Here is a 22,326-nt window from a genome sequence, read left to right as displayed (position 1 = left end):
TTTCCTGCTTTGTTTTTAAATATTCTAATGCATTCTGCTGCCATTATTGGAAGGGGCAGTGGGCATGCTCACCATGTGCCGTTTGAAGAAAAGTGCCTTGATGAGAGAGTGAATGAGATAATCCCTGAGGGAGGCGTAAAGAGAAATTGCATGGGAGTTGTGCGATCTGAAGTACCAGGTAGGGAATAATGGGCACTAAGCCACACACAGTTGGCATTGTAATAATGAAATTGTTACTGATAAACTACGCTTTTTGTTCAGTAAAGCATTACTAAAATTAGTGCTGATATCACTGATACTGATACATTTTCTTTTCCTTTAATAGATTCACTTTCATATTTTGATAACTAATCAGTCAGTGAAAACCTGCAGTAATTTTAACTGCACATATTTCTTCATGAAATGCAGTATCTTGCAAAACAGGCCTTCATTTCAGGGCACATGAGCGAAAATTCCTTAGCTTTAAATTGATGCATTTACTTGGCACTTAAAGATAGGGAAGTATATAATGAGCAGTACTTGGTAGCAAAGTCTCATGACCCATGACCGTATGCATGTGTTGGCTGCTGCCATCAAAAGAACTCATTTTCGTGTTCATGATTTGTATCATTCTAAACAGCTTAAAAGTTATATGTGGGCCCATTCCCACAGAGAGAAAGAGAGAGAGAGAGTAACACTTTATACTGCACCGCAAAATATTTTACTACACGGTCAGAAAATCACGTCCTGAATATGAGCTGTTTTGGCAGCAACAGGTGGGCAGATGTGCCTGCGTACCTGAAAGTGCTCCTGAAAGCGGCTGCATGGCAGCCTACAGTGGTGCATTTACAGGCTTGGCACATGAGGCATATCAGTACAGTTGAAATAGTTATATTGAACACATATACAGTCGAATCTTAATAATTCATACTCGAAGGGGCCTGAGAATTTGTTCGAAATTAATGGAGTTCGAATTAGAGGAAGCGTGTTGAACAGAGGACTTAGGTGCAGCACTGCATTAGGTGACACATGAGTGTTGAGTTCCGGAAGTGTGGCTTCAAGGCTGTTGTGAAGCCATACCTCAAGGCAAAATTCGTGTATGATCCACGCCCCGAATTTACTGTTAAATTCTTTAAATTTTTGGTGTGCATTACATGCACCAAAATACAGTATTTGCAACAGAAGGCAGGAGCAGCAGCCGGCGAGCAGCCGCACTGTTGGGTCGGAAGCGCCGCCACGGGAGTTGGCACGCGGGTGAGAGCACAGTCGGAGTTGCGGTATGTTCGAAATCCGAATGAACTGTCACAGTGGCTTACATGTTCGAATTACCAGCGTTTTCACACATCGAAATGCGCATAATTTTGACAGGACCACAACATCAGTTCAAATAAACCAGAGTTTGAATTAATGAGATTTCACTGTATAACAAGTCATCAGATATAACAAAGTAAATAAGAAACTTTCTCACCGCTATTGCAGTGTAACAAATATATGTTTATAACGAATATTGGATATGACGAAGCTATTTTTGTGTCGGATGTGACTTCGTTATAACAAGGTTAAACCATATTTGCAACCGCTGCTGCAGCACCTTTTATTGTGCTAAATCTGGAGCTGTCAACAGGATCAACTGTCAACAAATTTTGCACTGTTTGGAAACCATGAATGCTGTCATCATTTACTGTGTGTCAAGCACTGTATACACTGCCTTGGACAAAAGTAAAAATAGAGTATACTGCAGTGCTCTCGCTTCACTGTAGCATTTAACCCCTTTGCTTCCGTTCATTTGGTGCTCTGCCGGACCTGGTGTTCTGCGGCACATTTTCCTGCTTCGTTGAGCATGTTCGGTGCTGTAAGAAAATTGCTCTAAAATGTGCTACAAAATTTATAGATCTAATTTATTCTGTTCACAAAAGTCTTTGTTGTCAGGAAAAGTTAAAAAGAAAAAAAAAAGCTTTAAACGTGCAGGAATGCAGAGTGCACTTTTGCATTTCTTGCACTAAGAACAACTCTTAAATTTTTGAACTTGGTCCTTGAAAACGAAGCACAGCATCGAATACATCTACTTCACAGTTTTCGGTGGTATGTGCTGGAAAAAAAAAAAAGAGCCCACTCTGAAGCCTGTGCACTTTTTTTTTTTTTTTTCCGGACCTGCTACTCTGGTTGCAACGGCTAAAACAACAGAGTGAAGTCTGGCAAGCAGGAAACTTTCCATTGTTTTACAAACAACACCTGCTGAAAGGGTAGAAAAATACGTCCATCTAGTGTGCGAAACCCAACACAACTAGAAAATAGCCTGCAATGTGCTGCCATCTATGAAAAATAGCCAGGAACAGCCGTCCTTTGAGCAGCTGGCGAATTGCCGGTCACTCTGACATTGGCCTTTGCCGTCGCAGCAGGCTGATTGCCGGTTGTGGAAGCGAATGGGTTTAGGGTGCTCATACTTATTCAGAGTATCTTTAAAGGGCCCTTCACCAGGTCTGGCCATATTGAGCTGACAAGAGCAGTGCACACAATGTGCAGTAACGATCGTGTCTGCTAAGTATTGCACTGCTATGTGCTGTGGAAAGAGCATAAATTTCAAACCATACAGCGTTTGCCCTTCTACTCATTGGTGGCAGGCTCCCAGCCGGAGAGGCGACGTACATACGGAAGTGCGCCTACGTACATGTCTGTGCTGTGACGTCACTCATAGTGGCACTTGACTTAGAGAAATATTCAAGGCAATATCTGTTATTTGTCTAATCTGTTGCTTCAGTAGACGAATTAAAGTTCAGGGAAATAATAAAACACACAAACCGAAAGTCTGCATGTTTTTGTTTTACTTCGCACCGCAGCAAGAGGGATGTACTTCCGTTTCGTCTGCTTGTTCCCATGTCGTGCAATCGCGTGCGCAGACACCAAAACTGCATAATTTTCTACCGTGTTCCAGCAACGCAATCATGCTCTTTCATCTTCTCATGCCTGCCTCAGTGCTCGCTAATCAGGTGTTGTCCTGCACAGCGTGCAAAATTGTGTGCTGTGCGAAACGAGACAAACCCAACAGCTCGCGCACGACACCGTCAGCAGAAGTGCACCTCACAGAAAAAAGCGAACAAAAAAAAAGGCAGGGCCTTTGAGGTATGCGACATGTGATCCTCAAGCTCCGGTATGGGAGAATGCAGTGAAGGAATTTAGCTTGCGGTGGCTATATGAGGCAAGTGGAGAGAGAGTCTATGTTGGCGGTGACACTCGCCTCCTGAAATCGTGGGTTCGCGGCACTGAAATATTTCTATCTCGACTAATAATGAACCACTTTGGAATATTCTTTCAGTAGAACACTCTCTAGAGGGTAGTAACAACTTCCAGGGTATAACTGAAATTTTGTTATGTGGCCTGGTGAGGGGCCCTTTAACGGTGTCTATAATTATCCAGAAAATTGGGGAAAGAAGCATGAAGTGTTTCTGGTGAACTTACTTGCATTAGCCCCCCTCCCCTACCAAGATCAGCAAGGTTGCATGCTGGTGCCACTGAGGTGCTCCCAGGAAATCTCGTAAGATAATCTCTCCCCAGCAATGAAGACCTTTCGTGGCTCTTATATATGAGCAGTCACCCTTCTTCAGGGTATGCCACCCAAGGCATGTCGTCATTGTCCAATACTGCACTGTCCTAGAAATAGGGAAGTGGAATCCTCTCTCATGTCAGTACCTGTGAAGTAGCATAATATAAAACGTTCACTGTGTTAACATGAAATGCCACCACTGACATAATGAGATGTGGCCACTACCACACCAAGACCACACCATGCCACATAATTACTGCTGGAATGTGTGCATTTTATTTTTCTTTCCTTTTTCCTTTGTTTTTTTTACACTTAGTATCCTGTTATTTGTTTCTAAATTTTTTGTTGTAAATGTTCTTTTAACAGTCACGCAGCCTGAATTCAAGTTTAAGCTTGCCGGGCAAGGTTCGTCAGGTGCAACAACACTTGCTTCAGCATTCTCTTTTGGGCCTACTAGCACCACACCTGTCAGCTCCGGTGCTCTGGCCCAGGCTCCCACCTTTGCCAAGCCCAGTGTGACAGCATCAGCAGCATCAACTGGCTTCAAGTTTGGTGACCCACCTGCATCCAAGCCTGGTTTTGTGGCTGTCAAGCCATCTATGCCTTTCGTGCCTCTTTCGCAGGCATCTGCACTGCAGTCTGGAGCTGTCAATGAGAGGAAGGCAGATACTTCAAGTGTCGCAAAAGGTTGGTGTTGTATAATCATCTCATATTACATATGAATATGTAAGCTGTGGAGCTGCTTAGAAAAAGTTCTGGGTTCAATATTTAGCCCCAGCACCTGCCTTTCTTTTCTTTTGCGATATTTAGTAAAATTAAATTCTTGGGTTTCACATGCAAAACCATGGTATGATTATGAGGCATGCCATAGTGGGGAACTTTGCATTAATTTTGACCTCTTGAGTTTCTTTAATGTACAGGTAAACATAAGTACACAAGTTTCTTTGCCTTTCATTCTCATCGAAATGCGGCTGCCACGGCGGGAATTGAACCTGTGACCTCGAGATTAGAAGTACGATGCCATAGCCACTAAGCTACCGCCGTACGTTTCCCAGATCCACCATAGAAAATTGGAGCAACCCTACTATGGTGTTCTGCATAACATAGCTTATTTTGTAGTAGGTACAGGCGGGAAGTGCTTATCCGCAAATTGTGAATCACATGTTCCAAACAATGTGGTCTGTATACAGGCCACCCTTTACGTGCAGTTACAGAGGGCTTTCGTTAATTTGACCTCTGTGGGACTGAAAGAATCAATTGAATTATTTGTTGGATCAAATTAAAATAGGAACAAAAAGTGTCCAAACCCACGGCTGTCTTATTTGGCAGTATTTACCAGATTCTAATGAGCACCCAGTTTGTCCAAAGTAGAAAAAATGTACACTGATATCTAACATGTGCCCAATTTTGTAAGAATAAAAATTAAGCTCGACTCACTCTGGCAATTGGAAAAGAATGAAACCAGCTGGGTATACCTTCACAGAATGGAAATTCATTTGCACTTAAGGTAGGGGTACCACGGCAGCCATCTTGCAAGTAATTCAAATTTCACTACCAGGCGACAACATGCACTCATGACTGGAAAAATAAATACTGTGCCGGTTCAGCGCAGGTGTAGTGACAGGGGATGTGCTTTTGGTAGAAAAAAGTCTCTTCCCCACTCCGCCCCTTGTGTTTCGTGAGCGACGACTGCTGCCTTGGTGCGCCATCGTCGTTTTTTTGCTGTGTGCAGTATCAATAGAAATACAACTTAACATTGGCATGATCATTCCTTCTCACCGGGAAGCACATTGCCGGTCATCAGGCCTGAGTAGTCTCTGTTTTGTAGTAAAAGTAGCATTAGTGAAGACTGCACAAAAGGAAAGCACTTTCGTTCATCAACACAGAGTGTGTCCACGACAATCGGAAATTGCCAGAGCAGACCACTGTGTTCGTCTCCTCATATCTCGGTTTTTAGGGTCGCATTCCGGACCGTCACGATGCACTTGCTGCATGCAAAGCATGAGCAAACGATTTTATTCGTGGTCACAAGAACAAAAGGAGAGAGTTCTGTTGGCCGAACCGTAACTGTCTTGCAGACAGCTAGCAGCTGAACATCAGCCAGCAGTGGGATAGGGTAAAGAGCTGTGGACAGCCCACGAGAAAGTAGAGATAGGCAGAATGAGAGAGAACAACAAAGAAACGAGAATAGGGGCTATTTACAGTGTTTGTATAGCTGTTTCGAGTATATGCATGCACATGCAAGAAAGTGTGATGGCGGCTATTACTTTTTGCAGATAGCGCACATATTCCACTGAAGAAAAAAAAGAAGGGTCGGTCCAACGCGATCTCAGAATGAATCGTGCTGGGCATGATCCCCGCTCCACCAACGGATTAGTGGACTCTTCAAGACTTTACACTGACCTTGCCGGTGCAGGCGTTTGGTATTCACCCATGATGATTTGGGCACTGCAGAATAAGGACAAAGTGAATGTGCAGATTAAAAATGTACCTCATAATAGAAGCAGGACACCTGTATCTCAGATATGGCATGTATAAAAAACGGAGTGGACTACTTTAGGCAGCATACTTACTTTATTTCTCTCTTGGCGAACTTGGCATTAAGGTTAGCTCTTCAAGTCTGTGTACCTAAATAATGAAAAAACAAAGTGATGTCCAGCAAAAATATCTAATACACAGCACAATATATTGTTTTAAGAAATAGTACATTAAGATGGGTTGCATGCACTGTCCTTGCCCCATTTTCAATACGCAGGCATGAACAAAGCCATCGCCTTTGCAAACGTGTCGTTAGCCAAAAATAATGTGCACGCACAGCATGTTACTGCATGTGTTTTGTTTGCAATGTTACCGGGAGTTCCAAATGCTTGTTACACAGGTGTTTTTGCATATCTCCTCCATCAAAATGCAGTAGCCGCAGCATGATATCAAACTCGCGACCTTGAGATGGGCAGCTTAAATGCCTTTCATTTGAGTAATGTATGTCTTTCATGTGTCAGGTGGAAAGTGCGAGACAAGGGGATAAATATAATTTTATCCCCAATTTTCACAGATGGTAGCTGTGCCACAAAGTTTGTGAAGCAGTGGTGTGAGGATCAGCTTTGGTGGTTCAGACATGGAAAGAACTGCGGGTGACTTGCCTATCAATGCCTTTCCAAAGTATTTGAGTATTCTTGTTTATTATTCATGTTTCAGGTGGAAAGCACCCGACAAGGTGATAAATATAATTTTATCCCCAATTTTCACAGATAGTAGTTGTGCTGCACAGTTTGTTTGTGAACCAGTGGTGTGATGATCAACCTTGGTGGTTCAGGCAACTGCTGTCTTTTCAGGCATGGAAAGAAGTGCGGATGACTTGCCTATCAATGCCTTTCCAAAGTACTTGAGTATTCTTGTTTATTATTCATGTTTCAGGTGGAAAGCACCCGACAAGGGGATAAATATAATTTCATAGAAAAGAACAATAGTAAAAAAATTCTGTGGTACTAATGTATCACTTTCGAACACATATATGGGGTGATCATGTTTAAGGGGGTCCTGAACAACCCCTTGGGCTTGGTGATAAAAACATAATTCATACAACACGGTGTAAGAACAGGTGATCTGACGATGTGGGGGGCCACTAGGCAGAAACGCGTCTCACTAATGGTGGTTTTCATGTCTGCACAGCAGCACATGTAAGGAGGCTGAAAATGTGGGAAATTTCAGAGGGTAAATAGTTATAGCTGCACGTAAAACGCACTGAAACATATAAAAACTAATTTATTTAGTGCGTTTTTCATTCACTATAATCATTCAAGTTCCTCAGATGCCGTAACAGACGATAATGTCTCCAACATCGGGGTCGCGTCGCTTGCTCTAGCAGATGGCGTTTGACAAAGCCTGGAAGCAGTTGTGGAAAAGCAGTGTGGGAAGACGATAAGTTCTCTTTTTTTGTTGCAATGTTTGCTTTACCATTGAGCAATTAGTCATCCTTGTTCTCGGTAGACACTTAATAATGGAAAAGGATGAATAAGCTTAGTTTTTCTTCATCTTGAAAAAGTTTCGACCGGAAGTTCCTGTGGGGCCTAACGAGCCTGCTTTGATGTTTATGAAAAACTACCTGGAAGTCGACGACCAGATGAATGCCCATGTGATTATTATGGGTAAAGCTATACCTCCAGAAAAACTTGGAATTATGAGTAAGCTGTCTACGCTAAGATTTGAACAGTGCCTTACACCGAATTGACAACGTCAGTGTCTGTAAAGGTGGCCCTGCCAGATTTACTTTCCCTGACATACACCCAAAGAATGCCTACGTCGATGTATCCAGCCACTGGAGCCACAGGGAATGTTCCATGTGGCTAGAACCCAGTGAGAAAACTTGCAGTCGCTGTGAGAGGTTGCCGAATACACTTCACATTCACCACAAGAGGCTTCTTCGGAAGAAACAAGAGCGCAGGCCATACCAGCGATTTCGCATACCATCTAGCCCTCAGCGAATGGCAGCCTTAAGGAGGGCAAGATATGCAGTGATGAAATCAAAGTCGGGAAGTACACGAGCATGGTTCAAGTCAACTGCGGATTTGACAAGAGATTCTTGGCTGCATTTTAAAAAAAGATGGCCACGAAAGATTCATATCAGCGTCATGGTATTCTTGTCTTCGACAAAATTCAGGTGCATCAAGAGATGACTGTTCACTCAAGAACAATGACATGCTCTGGGTTCACCGACTTCGGCAAATCTTTGCCATGCAACGAACAACTAGCCGACCACGGACTTGTTTTTAAGTTCTGCTCTTTTGGGGACGCACACTCGCAGCCGGTTGCCGTTTTCGCCAGCAAAGGCCCAACAAAGAGGACTGACCTCGCTCATCTGGTCCTGAAAGCAGTAATACTTTTGGAGCAGGCAGGGGCATTCGTTGATGCTTTGGTCTGCGATGGCACTGCTACCAACCGCAGGATGTGGAAAGAGTACTCAGTGAGTGGCAAGTTGGAAAATCCCTTCAATTATTTTATCCATCCTCTTGATGATGATCGCAAGGTCTTCGTCTTTGCAGATGCCCCACACTTGATCAAATGTGTTAGAAACCGACTGCACATGTAAAAAATTCTTCAAACTGCTGAAGATTGTGTCTTCTGGGCTCACTATGACAAATTACTAATTGCAGACACCAGCAATCCAGGTTGCTTTTGCGTATGTCCGAAGTTGTCATCTGCCCACCTGAACCCTACAAATGCAAAAAAAATGAGGGTGAAGCTGGTGACACAGATATTCAGTAGAAGTGTGGCTGATGGCCTACAGTACTATTCTAAACAAGGTGTTTTTGGACTGGAAAATATTCAAGGAGCAGTCAAGTTTACCATGATGTTCAATGATGTGTTTGATGCGTTAAACAGGCGTTTTCCCGCACGAGGCATAAGGCTAGACAGCAAGGACTTTGAAGTCTTAAAGTATTTCTCCACATGGCTCCATTCTTGGGAAACAGAAGTGTCTACAGGAAGGATCCCGAAAGAACGCTTTTTAACCGAGTCAACGGCTGAGGGACTTCGAATGACACTTTTGTCTACAATAGAGTTAACAACCTACTTATTCGAAGTCTGCCACTTCAAGTATGTGCTGAAATCTCGCTTCAACCAGGACGTTTTGCAAAGCTTTTTTTTTTTTTTTTGCACTATTTGCCAAGCTGGGGTTCAGAACGATCATCTTTCTATGCCAGCTTTTCTCCAGTTGTATTACATGCTGTCTTTTTACAGCCTGGTAAAGACCCCCAAAGTTTGGCAACTGCAGCATTGCAGATGGCTGCGACAATCGTCCCCTCGCGCTATCGGATCTCACAACAGCCTTCCAATCCAATTACGGAGAGTCAAAGCTGGAAAAGCTCAAGAAAAAACTTGACCAGAATGTAGATGATGAAGTGGAATGTGAGACCCTTTTTAACCATGTTTACTGTTTGCCAGAAACAGCGGACTCTATAGTCTACTACATAACCAGCTACATGTGCCGCAAGCTCTTAAAGAACGCATCATGCGAATAATGCACCCGTGGACTGGCAGTCTCACTTGTCAAGTCAGACCATTCTGAAGCTTCCCTTGTTAACTTGAAGACTAAAGGCAACCTGATTCATCCCGCCATTCACATATTTCGCATGCTGCAATCAGCAAAGAGCGTCTTTCAGAAAAACGCTGCAAAACATTCTGCATAGTGCCTTACGATAGATGAATTGCTCGAGGAGGACAACTTTTCATTTCCATGCTCTCTGCTCAAGGGCGATGTGGTTGCACATGTTTTGCACTACTATGTCTCTATGAGGATGAGGCAATACGCCAAGCAAAAACAATCCAATAGCAGCAAGTCGCACAATTTAAGAAAGCAGGATAAGCTCGTTTAAAAGTCAGCTATGAAGAATGCCTCAGTGATATGTGTATCCTATACCGATAAACTTCCTTTCTCTTGGTTTGCAAGTTGATTCCATATTGGTTTTCTGTGGCCTCATGAATTTTTAATTAAAAGAAACAAGAAAACGATCAGCATCTTCTATCATGAACATTTTATTTAGGAGCATGCACACACTGATTCCATTGAACACTATAAGTGCATGAAAGGCGCAGCATGGTTCATAACAAACAAGCAGCCTTTGTATTGGTGCTTTATGAACTCTACTATTCACAGAACCCGTATGTGAAACGCGCAATATTTAATTTTCGTTTGAGTCTATGCAACAATGATAGTACAGCTCACTGCATTACGCGAAAGCGCTTATATACAGTACATGCAGGAGAACATCGTACATGTTATTCCCCAACACACTGGCTTCGCATAAGAAATGAAAAAGGGGACGCAGCATACAGTGACGGCAGATAGCCACTCTTCATCTAAACAGAACTTGCAAATTGAATTGTCAGCTGCTCCAACAAAAATGCGGACTGCGATCACCGCATTCAGCAAAATATATGTTTTTGATTTAAAAATGCAGCATGCGTTGCGGCATTGTCAAATAACTCTATAAGCTTTCGGGAAATTAAGATAGTAACCTCAATATGAAAGTGTTAACACTTACACGCACTTTGAAAAATACAGGCTGAAATGCACGTGCTTGAGGCTTGTCAGCCTCCGGCGCCAGCCTCCTAACCAGCCTCCTAGTCACATGCGCCACCTGCCGGCTCTCCAACATTAGTGAGATGCACTGCCGTCGAACCATACTGCACTGCCGTCGAAGCATACGCTGTTGTTAATATCTCAGCCAAGTTTTGCTGTCATACATGGTGCGTGGAGCTTGCAAGTGGAGCGTGAATCACCTTTCTCTCAAATACTCTCTTTTCAACAGAAGCCTTCTTATTCTCTTCTGGATGCTTTATTTTTAAATCAAGCGGATTCCCATACACGGTTGCTCTTGGCCAGTAGTTCACGTCAGTCAAGAAGGGTGTCCAGATCAGTACGCTTCTTCCTCCTATTACTGTGTATGTTAACAAAGTTCAATAAACAGGCTGAAATAAGTGAGAATGTGCACACCCTGCTTATCAGTGTCATAGCCAGCAGGTCTCACTAATTTCATCTAGTTTTGAACGCTCAACTAGCCTCAAACCCCATGGAACCTAAGGTCAGGCCACACACACACTTGCCAGCATGTGCTCACTCATGGCCGCTCCTGGTTAGACGCCTTGGCAGACTAATAACTGATAGCGCTTAAAAAAAAAAATGTCCAACGATTACAATACTTCTTAATGCAAAATTTGAGCGTAGCCTTTTCACTTCACGATATATTGAGGTAAAGAATTTGAGACCGAAATCACCACATCGACTGGCAGGCAGTGGGTCAGTGGCGTCAGCGCCTTTAGAAAGGGATGGTCAGTATGGGAACGCTGGCATGATGAGCTGCATCTCAGAGCCAGCTGTGGAAGATGACGACAACAAAGGCGCGAACAGTATATTGAGGCAAAGAATTTCACACCGACATCACCACACCGACTGACAGTGGGTCAGTGCCGTGAGTGCCTTTGCAAAGGGAGGAGCAGTATGGCAGCGCTAGCATGATGAGCAGCATCCGAGCCAGCTGTGGGAGACCACGTGACAAAGGCGCGAGCAGGGGCATGAGCACAAGGGGCAGTATGGGAACACTGGCATGATGAGTGGCATCGGAGCCAGCTGTGGAAGAAGACAATAGGCCTCTTCGATTTTCGGAGTTCTGGCAGCCCGCTGGCAGCCAGATGGCTGCCAGATAGTTCCAGTTGTGATAGGAAGTCACGTGGGCTGGGATCCCAAGACAACCTGAACCTGCCCGAAGTTTGCAAAATCGAACGCCGGTACAGCTGGCCAAATGTAAACAAGCTACCAGCATGGCAGCGCCCAGCGAGGCCGGGGCACGCTCAGCGTAGTCGGCCCATTTATGCGTTGCCAGCTTGAAAGTATATAGTTGCATTCAGGGATACGATCCCATTCGCGTGATTTCGCACAACTCGGCGCAAGACGTGCACTGGGCCAACCTCACCTTGCGCAGCGCAACAGATGGCCTCCGATGCGGCGGATGACAAGATGCCAAATCGCGCGTAAGTGATTGTAAACTCGAAAGTGATAGCTCGAGGATCCCTGCTCGCAGCGATCACGTCGCCCACCGGCGCCATTGATGAGTTGGCGTTGTGTCATCACAAGACATGAAAAAGCAGGTTATTGGGTACGTCTCATACGCATAAAATTTCGTGCCGACCTGCTTTGGGCTTCAATTTCGGAAATTTTGTTGTAGCTGATCGTGCTTCTCATTTTTACCCTAAGGAGCTGGGGACGCGGCTGGCGCATGAAAATGCATGCCCCCTGTGACCAGAGAAATGTTTCACACGAAAAACAACATTGGTCGCGATCATGAGAGCAATAAGCCAATGTGTGTGTGTCTAATGTACCGAGTGCAATCAGTGTATTCTTAGATCAAAGGCCTGCAGTTCGAGCACATATCGGTTTCGAGCTGCCACCTAAGCATACGACGGAGAGACAGAGCGAACACGAGCTAGCTGCAAAGCCTTCGCTAACTGCACAAGAAGGAGCTAGATATATACATACGCGAGATATGTTAAAAGGAATGTCACCAGAAAAAGACAAACCCAAAATGTACCGCAGTGTGTGAATGAGCGTCTACAACTTACATTGAACACAATGCAGATAACATGCACGCATGAGCGCGGTGCGCTGATCACCACCACGAAGAAACCATCAGGGGACAGACACACATACACACACACACAAAAGCTTCAAACGGTTCACCACGGCTCGTATCACACTGCTTCGCAATGCGGAACGGAGCGTTAGCACCTAAAAAGATAATGCTAGAAGTAAGGAAATCCGAAGATGACCGTAGACAGTTGACTGAGCAAAGTAAATTTTAAGTCCTCAAGTGCCCGCGTTGCAATCCGTGAAGTCCCCGCAAAGATGGCAGCGAGCGCCCATCGCCTTTTTTAGTCATCTGCTACCAGAGAACTTCCAGAGAGCAGCCAGACCAAAATCGTCCTGACAGGTTCTGGCAGCCCGCGGGTAGCCAGAACCGTCCAGCCCGAGCAAAACGAACGCTCGGTGGAAGTGCGTAGCGCGGTGGGCGGAGCAACCCGAGAAAAACGAAGACGCTCTGGCTGGCTTTGGCAGCCCGTGGGTAGCCAGAAGTGGAAAATCGAAGAAGCCCAATGACAAACGTGTGAGCAGTGGCACGCGCGCGTTCCCATGATTACGCCGATGCCAATATTTAACCCAGGAACGGACACCTAAGAGCTGCGCTCTAAAATGCACAAGTTGGATGTTGCTACGATCCATCGGTCAAACTGGTGAAGGACAAAGCCAGTCCAGACCACATAGCATGGTCGGACTGTGGCATATGAGTGCGAGCACGCACTCAAGCCCTTTGTCGTGCACAAAGAAAACGCTGCGCTGCTCTGCAATTTCATGTAGCTGCAGTCTGCTACGCAGCGTACATACCGCCTAATGTTGCCTAATTGTGGTTGCTATATTAAGAAAAGTATTAAACACACATGAACAAAAATTTGCATTCTAAGTGGGAGTTCTTTGAGCTATACAGTCTCCTTTAGCTTCCCTTCAGCTTCCTCTAGCAAATAGTTGCCGGGCTGTTTACAACGCAAGTTGCTATACTTGTCTATTTTCACATGGAAAATAGCAATAAAGTAAATATCCAGCACTCTTGAACTACATCTAGGAAATAGATAAATATGTTGTTAAGTTACGGTGCAAGTCACAATGCTGTAGATTTTTCAAATATGGTCATAACCGAGACCCGGTTAGCAAAAACCCTGTATCCAAAGGCCAAACTACAAGTATGCGTGCCGGTGCACGAAAGCTCGCACCCATGCTTTTCATGGATGTGCAGATGGTGGAGGACAGCTCATACGCTTCGAAGCGTGGCACAAGCACAGATATCTAATGTTTACGCACGCTAAGAAATAGCATCCAACATGGCGGCACACATGGCTCTCACTTCAGCGTGAATTCTCGTGATGGCTACATTCTCACTCACGTTGATAGCCAGGAACTATTGCAATGAGCTTTTGCTTTCTCTTAACCCACCTGAAATGTTAGTTGTGAGCGCATAGCACATCAAATTTGTGAGATCGTTCCGCGATTCCTGTGCCCATAGGCCTAACGAGGTGCGTCTGCATAGCAACAACAGAATTATGGTGGCTAGAAGAGTAGGTGTGCCAACCGACCCATAGAGAAAGACATACACGACCGACCCGTCTCATTTTTAAGAAAATGTACACCTTTTGGGGTTTATCTTATCCCACAACAATAATTGTCATCTGTCTTGCCCACATTTCCTTTATTTAATGCTGCAAGCCCGGTACTTCCAAGCCACGAATGGCCTGCGCGTTACCAGTGTGACAGCATTCTCAACAGGAAAGTAGCGAGTGCCAAATTTTCAAAAAAGGAAACGCAAGCAATGCAGATGACGATTACCGTATTTACTCGAATCTAAAGCGCACTTTTTTTTCTATAAAATGGGTCGAAAAATTTCGTGTGCGTTAGAATAGAGTACGACCCTATATATGCGTTACCATATCGCCATCGGCATTTCAAAATGACCGTCTCGTACGCACTTCGAGCCTAGCTGCCGTAGCTTTCTCCATGTGCTGTGGTACGTGTGCTTAGGCAATGCTTCCTTTGGCTTAGGTTAGTGCACCGTCCGTCTTCCCGTTTTCTGCATTTGCTCTATCAGCATGGAAGTACCGACTGCAAAAACAAGCCTAGTTCATTATGATGGCGCTATTAAAAGGAAAGTGATCGCGTGTATGGAGATGCACAGAAATTGGGCCACATCACGGGCATTCGGAGTTCCAAAACTTGCGTGCAGGACTGGTGCAAACAGAAGAGGCGTTCTACACCAGCGGCTGCTACGTGCAGCGTGGCCCCTATTTTGAAAGCAATCTATGATGGAGACAAGAGTCTACGCATCTAGGCGCACCGCGCTGTGTTCTCGTCGCTTAGTTCGTGTCGAAGTGAGAGGCCGTTAAGGTCCATTCTCTCGCTCCTGCTACCGCACTTCCTCATTCCAGCGTTTAGAGTTTCCGCGGTCATTGAGTGAGATGTGTTCGTGTTAGCTTGTGCATGTGTGACACCGTGCTTGTTAATTTAGTTAGTATGCGAATGTTTAAAAGTTTATGCGGCCGATAAAACTACTATCCATACTTTTTGTATAGCTGTCTACTAATTTGCTACCGTAATCGATGCTTCGCCTTTTGGGCGAAACTGTGACTTTTTTTATTTATCGCAACTTTAGTGCATTGGGAGTAAATTTTTTTTTTTTCCAAATGAGAGAAAGTTGTATTTCTGTATGAAAGAATGAGGTGTGTTGTACTGTAAAGGACTTTTCTTTTTTTAGGTCATGGCAAACGGGTGCGAGTTACAATCAAGGACGTTTTTTTTTTTCCACGGAAGACGGGTGCACATTACAATCGAGGGTGCGTTAGAATCGAGTAAATACGGTATTTTTGTGGGACAAATGTACACTCCAAAGGGTGCAACGGTTTTAAGATTGCTGGAGCGTAGTTCGTCACTTCTCCGCATCATGACGCAAAAGGGGCGCTGCGCTCAATACATTGATCCTGATTCTGATTCTCAGCGGCATATGTCATCTGGCACTTGTGGCAGACACGCAACAAATAAAGCATGCAGAATGAAAAAATGTCATCTGTGGCCGTCAGTTAATGCAATGAGGAGATACAGGTCTCTGTTATTGCATGTTTGTAAGTTGCTAAGAAATGTTGAAGCTTCTATGACGAAAAGGTGAGCGACATGGTTACAGAAGAAAGTGGATTAACTGAGGGGCCCGATTTTGATTGTTCCCCACCTGCAGCAAGTTGTTTTTTCATCCACTTTCATTTTCATTAATTTATCATTCTTTATTTCATTTATTAAGCACAAGTAATTTCCTCTATGTTGTCGTTGGTGTCAGTGTTTGTTGGCTTCTATAGATATGGTTACAGAAGCTCATCTCCAATGACGAATAAGGGGAGTCCGTACCAAATAGTGGCGGTATTTCTGCTTCAGAGAAGATCAACAAGCACACTTAATTCTTTGCTCTGAACTATAAATCACGGGCGCATAAATCAGCATTGTGCTCAGTGCCGACAAGAGCAGCAGTGGACACCACTTGTGGGCGAAAGACGCTTTTAGGAACAGATCCTCAAGCGTGATTTCACCCATGTTGTAGACTACGAAATGTTTACCAAAGATGCAGTAATATGGTGCTTCCCTTCATGCAACGTGATTATGGCCGCAAACCCTCGTAGAGATCAGAGCAACATGCTGTGAATGAACTCTGCGTAAATTACGATGTCAGGATTTCTGTGCCGGCACTTGCGGAGCTTGTCATCGCGTACGTGTTGCATCATGCTCGATCAGGATCTGGAAGTGGAAGATTCCATGGTTGATGCATTTTCTTTTTGAGCGAAATTAGTTTTAATATCATGCTCAATAAAACTTCCTTGCGTTTATGTTCCCGCACATTAAACTAAAGTTCTTGAAGAGACGCACACCAAAACACCCTACAAAGCTGCTTGCATTTAACTTACAGAAGGTGACAAATGCTATTCTAAACCTGTCTATCTTCTCCAGACAAATATTGGTTCTCTGGCTGCCTTTAAAAAATACTGAACAATCTCTACCAAGAGGAAAATGTGAGCAAAGCTGGCGCGCACTGCCGCGCGTCTTGTAGATTCAAACTATCACGAGGCACGGCAAACGCAAGGCACGTGAGCGTAAGCTTTCACGCGCCAGCATGCGTACATGTTGTTTAGCCTTTAGGCTTATTCTTGGAGGGCATTTGCTTTTAAAGCGTGCATATCCACTCATATATAATATATATGTATTCGGAATTTACAAGAATTAAGCTTTTCGATGGTATATACGACAACTTTATGCAATAAGCAGAACAGCTGCACGAAAAGTACTGAAAAGGGAGTGTTTGTACCGCTGGAGTACAACTGCCACTGTCCATTGTCATCACTGTCAGACAGCTCTTCATCACTATGGACTACAACCTGCCATTCACAGTGCAGTCCACTTCGTTATCCTTCAAGAGTGCTCACGCAACGTAATTCTCGGCATGGACTTTCTGAATCAACACGGCGCAGTCATTGACCTAAAGTCGAAGTCAATAGCGCTGTCCACAGACCCAGCGATACCGCCGGAGAGGACTTCCAGTGAGCGTGCCTTTAGAGTACTTGAACACCAAAGTCAGCATCCCGCCTTGCATTGTCATTTTTGGCAGCACCAAAACACCTGCAGATGTAGAAGGCGTCATCGAGGGCGACCAATGTCTACTGGTCGAGTGTGAAATTTGCATTGCAAGAGGGATTGCTCGAGTGCACGGAGGAAAATCGGAAGTGATGCTGACAAACTTCAGCCAGGAGTTCAAGCAGATCAACAAGGGCATGATGATCGCATATATAGAGGAAATTGTGGAAACCAGCAATATGTTTATCCTCTCGGATTCTATCGGATCTATCTCGGAATGAGTCTTCGACATAAATCCAGTCTCCCCATGAGTCATGAGCAACTGCTTAGAAGTCTGCTCCGACGACACAAAGACTGCTTTGCGAAGTCATCGTTTATTCGACAAATACCAGTTGCAAGACATCACATAATAACGAAATAATTCGCCAGAAGAGCCCTTACAGAATTTCGAGGCGAGAACGTGAAGCTATAAGTTGACAAGTCGATGAAATGCTGCGCAAAATCATCCAGCCGTTGAAAATCCCGTGTGCTTCTCCTGTAGTCCTTGTGCAGAAAAAAAATTCACCGACGGTTACTATAATCCCTAATGCAAAATTTGAGTGCAGCTATATGTGCGTTTTTATTTCGCGATATATTAAGACAAAGAGTTTGACAATGATGTAGCAGAGGTCAAGCGCGTCGTCTTTTATACATGACTCGATGAAGGTTCCAGTGTAATCGCTGGTGCTGCTTGGCTTCCATAAAGTACTACACAATTCACGTCGTGCATATGATCAGGTTATAAAACAGTCGAAACAAGCACTAGCGAGAGCTGATGCGAGTACACGATAGTACGGAATGAGTGGTCGGGCGGGTCTGCATGTATCCAGTTTCCCGCGTGCATGTCGCGGAAGGGGCTGCTATCATTGGTCTGCGCCTCTCCGCCCTTTGCATCTATCATTTCCCGCTCCGCATTCGCTGTTTCACCTTTCACTGGTGTGCTCGTGCGCTCGGTTACACTGACGTTCGCCGAAGCTGCGCTCTAAAAGGACGGAACCCTGCGTTTCTGTGTCCATTATCGTCGGTTGAACAAGATCACAAAGAAGGCTGTATACTCCCTCCAACGCATTGGATCGGCACTACAACGCTAAGTACAGTCGGCATCACCTTTGTGTAGAGTGCGGGAACAGCGGCCGCCGGGCTGCTCCCGAGGTAGCCAGCGACGTCTAACAGTAGCTGCTGGACTCGAGATAAGTGTCTGGGCATGTGCGGCTGGCGCACCTAAACTCGAGCCCAGCCACTATCGTTAGACGTTGCTGGCTGACTGCGGAGCGCCCTGGTGACCGCTGTTCTTGTACTCTAAGCAAGGGTGACATTGACTGTATGTCTCGTCAATGGATCTCAAGACTGGCTACCGGCAAATAGAAGTCGACGAGAAGGGTCGCGAGAAGACCGCCTTCATTATGCCAGACGGCCTCCATGAGTTCAAGGCCATGCCATTCGGACTGTGCTCGACACCTGCAACGTTCCAGTGCGCGATGGACACGGTGTTAGCAGGGCTGAAGTGGAGGACCTTGTCTCATCTACTTGGATGACGTCATCATCTTCGCCAGGAATTTCGACGATCACCTTAGGCGGCTTAGAACAGTACTAGAGGCCATCAAGTCATCAGGGCTCACTCTGAAGCTGGAAAAGTGCCACTTCGCTTACGATGAGCTTCTGTTCTTGGGCCACGTCATCAGCAAATATGGAGTCTACCCTTATCTGCAGAAGACTTTTGCCATCGCTAAATTTTCGCAGCCCACCGACAAGAAGGGAGTGCACAGATTTCTTGGCTTGTATGCCTATTACAGGTGCTTTGTCAAGAACTTTTCGGGCAACACCGAGCCATTAACCTTTCTCACGAAATCAGATGTCGAGCTTAGGTGGGAAATGCCGCAAACTGAAGCATTCGAAGTGCTTAAACGACGCCTGCAGTTTCTACCAGTGCCCGCCCATTTCGATGCATACGCTGACACCGAAATCCACACTGGCGCCAGTAGTCTAGACATCGGGGCTGTGCTAGTCTAGAGAAAAGATGTATTTCAAAGGGTCATTGCTTACGCTAGTCGGTCGCTGTCAGAAGCAGAAGCCAATTATTCTACAATGGAAAAAAGAATGCCTTGCCATCGTTTGGGCTACCACGAAATTTCGCCCTCGCCTTTACGGCAGGCCCTTCAAAGTCGTAAGCGACCACCATGCCTTGTGTTGGCTGGCAAATTTAAGGGGACTTCAGGACGCCTCGCATGTTGAAGTCTCAGCCAATAAGCCCGGAAGAGTTCGCTGAACAACAACAAGCAGGCTCAGAGCTAAAAAGCCTCGTCGAATTTCTGGGAAGCGACACCGATGTTGTACTTAAGGCATTTAGGCGAAGGTTGTCTTCGTTTTCCCTTCAAAACGACGTCCTCGTAAATAACTTCTCTCCAGTCCGTGCTACCTACCTTCTCATTGTGCCCCTAGCAATGCGGCCAGAAAACCTGCATGCCCTGTATGATGATCAGACAGCCAGGCACCTCGGATTTTCCCGTACGCTCACAAGGATACAGAAGAAGTTCTACTGGCCACGCCTCACCATCGACGTCGCTCGTTACTTTAAGACATGCCGAGGCTGTCAGCGACGCAAGACACCCCCAACAAGGCCATCAAGACTGCTACAGTCAATCGAGCCCCCTTGCCGACTGTTCCAGCAAAGCAGGATAGACTTATTTGGGCCATTTCCAATGGCAACATCCGGAAATAAGTGGATTGCCCTGGCTACCGACTGCCACGCCGAAGCGAAAGCCCTGCCTAAAGGTAGTGCAGCTGAAGTGGTGAAATACTTCGTCGAGAATATGCTGCTACGACATAGTGTCCTGAAGTGCTCATCACCGGGCGTGGAACTGCTTTTATAGCGGAACTCGCGCAAGCGATTCTGCAATACAGCCGGATAAGCCACACGAGGACAACTGCCTACCACCCACGGACGAATGGTCTTACGGAGAGGCTAAATAAGACCCTCGCCTACATGTTGGCAATGTACGTCGACGTCAGACACAAAATTTAGGATGCTGTCTTTCCGTGTGTAACCTTCGCTTATAACACGTCCGTGCAAGAAACCGCAAATCGCGCCATTCAAGCTGGTTTATGGAAGGAACCCGACGACAACTCTCGACGCTATGCTGCCGCACATCACCGCCCATCTCCAGTACGCAGAAGAAGCCCGATAGCCGACACTAAATCTCCTACGACGATATGTGGAATACCAGCCCGGTGACCGTGTGTTTGGGTTTGGACCCCACTACGCTGACGAGGTCTTAGTGAGAAACTTCTGCGACGCTACTTCGGACCCTACAAGATCATCTGACGAATTGGTGCACTGGACTATCAGGTCGTGCCAGACGGCATTTCGCTATAACAGTGGCGTCGCTTACGACCTGAAATAGTGCATGTTGTGCTTGTTTATATTTTCTGGGCAACTGCTTTTTCACCGGCCAACAAAGGTTAAAGGAGCACTGACACAAAATTTCGAAGTCGAGTTAACATGTGAGATCAATTTATGTGGGCACACACACATCGTCTACAAAATATCAACGGCGAATACAGCTTAGAACATATTTAAAATCAATTTTAAAGTACATGCACACAGCCAACCGCAAAACGCAGCACATCGCGACATCGACATCAAGAAAGGAATGTAAACAACCTAGAAAACGCTACATCACAAGTTTGCGCTGCCGTCGAGGCGGGTCCTGCAAGCAAGTTTCTCACTGCTCCGATCGTCCCTGTCTTTTTTTTTTTTTTTTTTCCTGGTCATGACGCTGACCTCTTTCGCCACTGACAGCGGCACAAAAATTGGCCAAAATTTGTTTCTGGCATGATATAACTCGTAGAGTGACCTCGAAAGTGTGCATGTTATAGAATGTTGCGCAATATAGTAAATCGTTGGCGTGATTTTGACTCGCGAGTATCGCAAGCGGTCAGTGCAACCGCCGCTGCAATCGTCTCTGCGAAGCGGCTCGCCTAGCTAATGTGTTTTCTCATTGCTACCAAAGCTGTCGGGAAGACTAATTGTATTGTCACTCGTGAGTGACATAAATGTGCAGACGTTGATTGTGTTGACGAATATAGATGCTTTATTACTAGCTGCGAACGGGTTGCAAGGGCCGTCGGCCTCGAATCCGATGGCCAGTGAGCTAGGCCTATATACTGTTTCCCAGCGATCATCAGCTCGCTTGGCTTGCTCGTTGGCTATACCGTCAGCATCGATAAGCAGCAGAAGTGGTCCAAGTTCGTGCGCGCCGCTGCACACCTAGAATGGACCCCACTGAAGAGCAGCCAGATATGCTCGTTACATTTCGAGCGTGCCTAGTATAAACTAAACCGGCCAAGCTTAGAGCAGTCCTATGATCTTCCACCAAGACTACGTACCCCCAAGCCTGATGCTGTGTCGACTTTTACCTCGCCTTGTGTCCTGCTCCGGAACATGCTTCATTCCCAAAGCGCCTTCGGCGAATGGCTCGTACTACTTTTACCAGTGTGTACACATATTGACAGCTGTCGCTAGCCGCACTTTTCAAGTCGCTGCTTTGTAGTGGATCAAATCAAATGTGGTTGGCCACGTCTAATTCGGCGTTGACTACCGAATGGCGGAAATACCTTATTTACACAATTGTAAGTCGACCACATTTTTAAAATTTGAGAATCTGAAGTGGGGGGTCGACTTACAATCGAAACCAAAACATGGCACCGCCAAAAAAGCGAGACCAACAGGAGCTACAACGTAGTTACAATTTTATGTTTGCTCTATGGCCCCACCCATAGCTTTTTGCTGTCTCGCGTGTTTGTTCGCTTTTCAGAAGAGTTTTTCAACATTTTTGAGAGTTTTGCAGTGCACACAACACTCATGAGAGGGTGTCGATAGTTGATGGAAGCGCCGCTATTCCATTCGCGGCGGCACCCTCAGAATGGCGGCGCTTGCGGGAAGCATCGGTAGTTCATGGAAGAGCAGACACCACTCGCAGGTTTCTCTTTGCCTGTTGTGCTTAGCTTTCTTGACAAAAGGCATTGGTTTGACGCGTTCCACTTGACTGCCGGCTACGTGCTA

At 45.5% G+C, this 22,326-nt stretch overlaps 1 protein-coding gene across 4 annotated transcripts in view; it reads left to right on the top strand.

Annotated features, from left to right (window-relative positions):
- Nup214 (nuclear pore complex protein Nup214) overlaps positions 1 to 22,326 on the top strand; it is a 356,899-nt gene that overhangs the window by 236,600 nt on the left and 97,973 nt on the right. For all 4 annotated transcript variants that reach the window (XM_055063139.2, XM_055063141.2, XM_050195519.3 and 1 more), the window contains exon 23: positions 3,887 to 4,207. In XM_055063139.2, coding sequence (XP_054919114.1) covers positions 3,887 to 4,207 — 321 coding nt within the window. The remainder of the gene's footprint in view (positions 1 to 3,886; positions 4,208 to 22,326) is intronic.

Source organism: Dermacentor andersoni, chromosome 1 (assembly GCF_023375885.2).
Source record: "Dermacentor andersoni chromosome 1, qqDerAnde1_hic_scaffold, whole genome shotgun sequence".
Classification (NCBI taxonomy): domain Eukaryota; kingdom Metazoa; phylum Arthropoda; class Arachnida; order Ixodida; family Ixodidae; genus Dermacentor; species Dermacentor andersoni.
The sequence above is the reverse complement of the archived record's forward strand: the minus strand, read 5'-3'. Positions and strand labels throughout refer to the sequence as shown.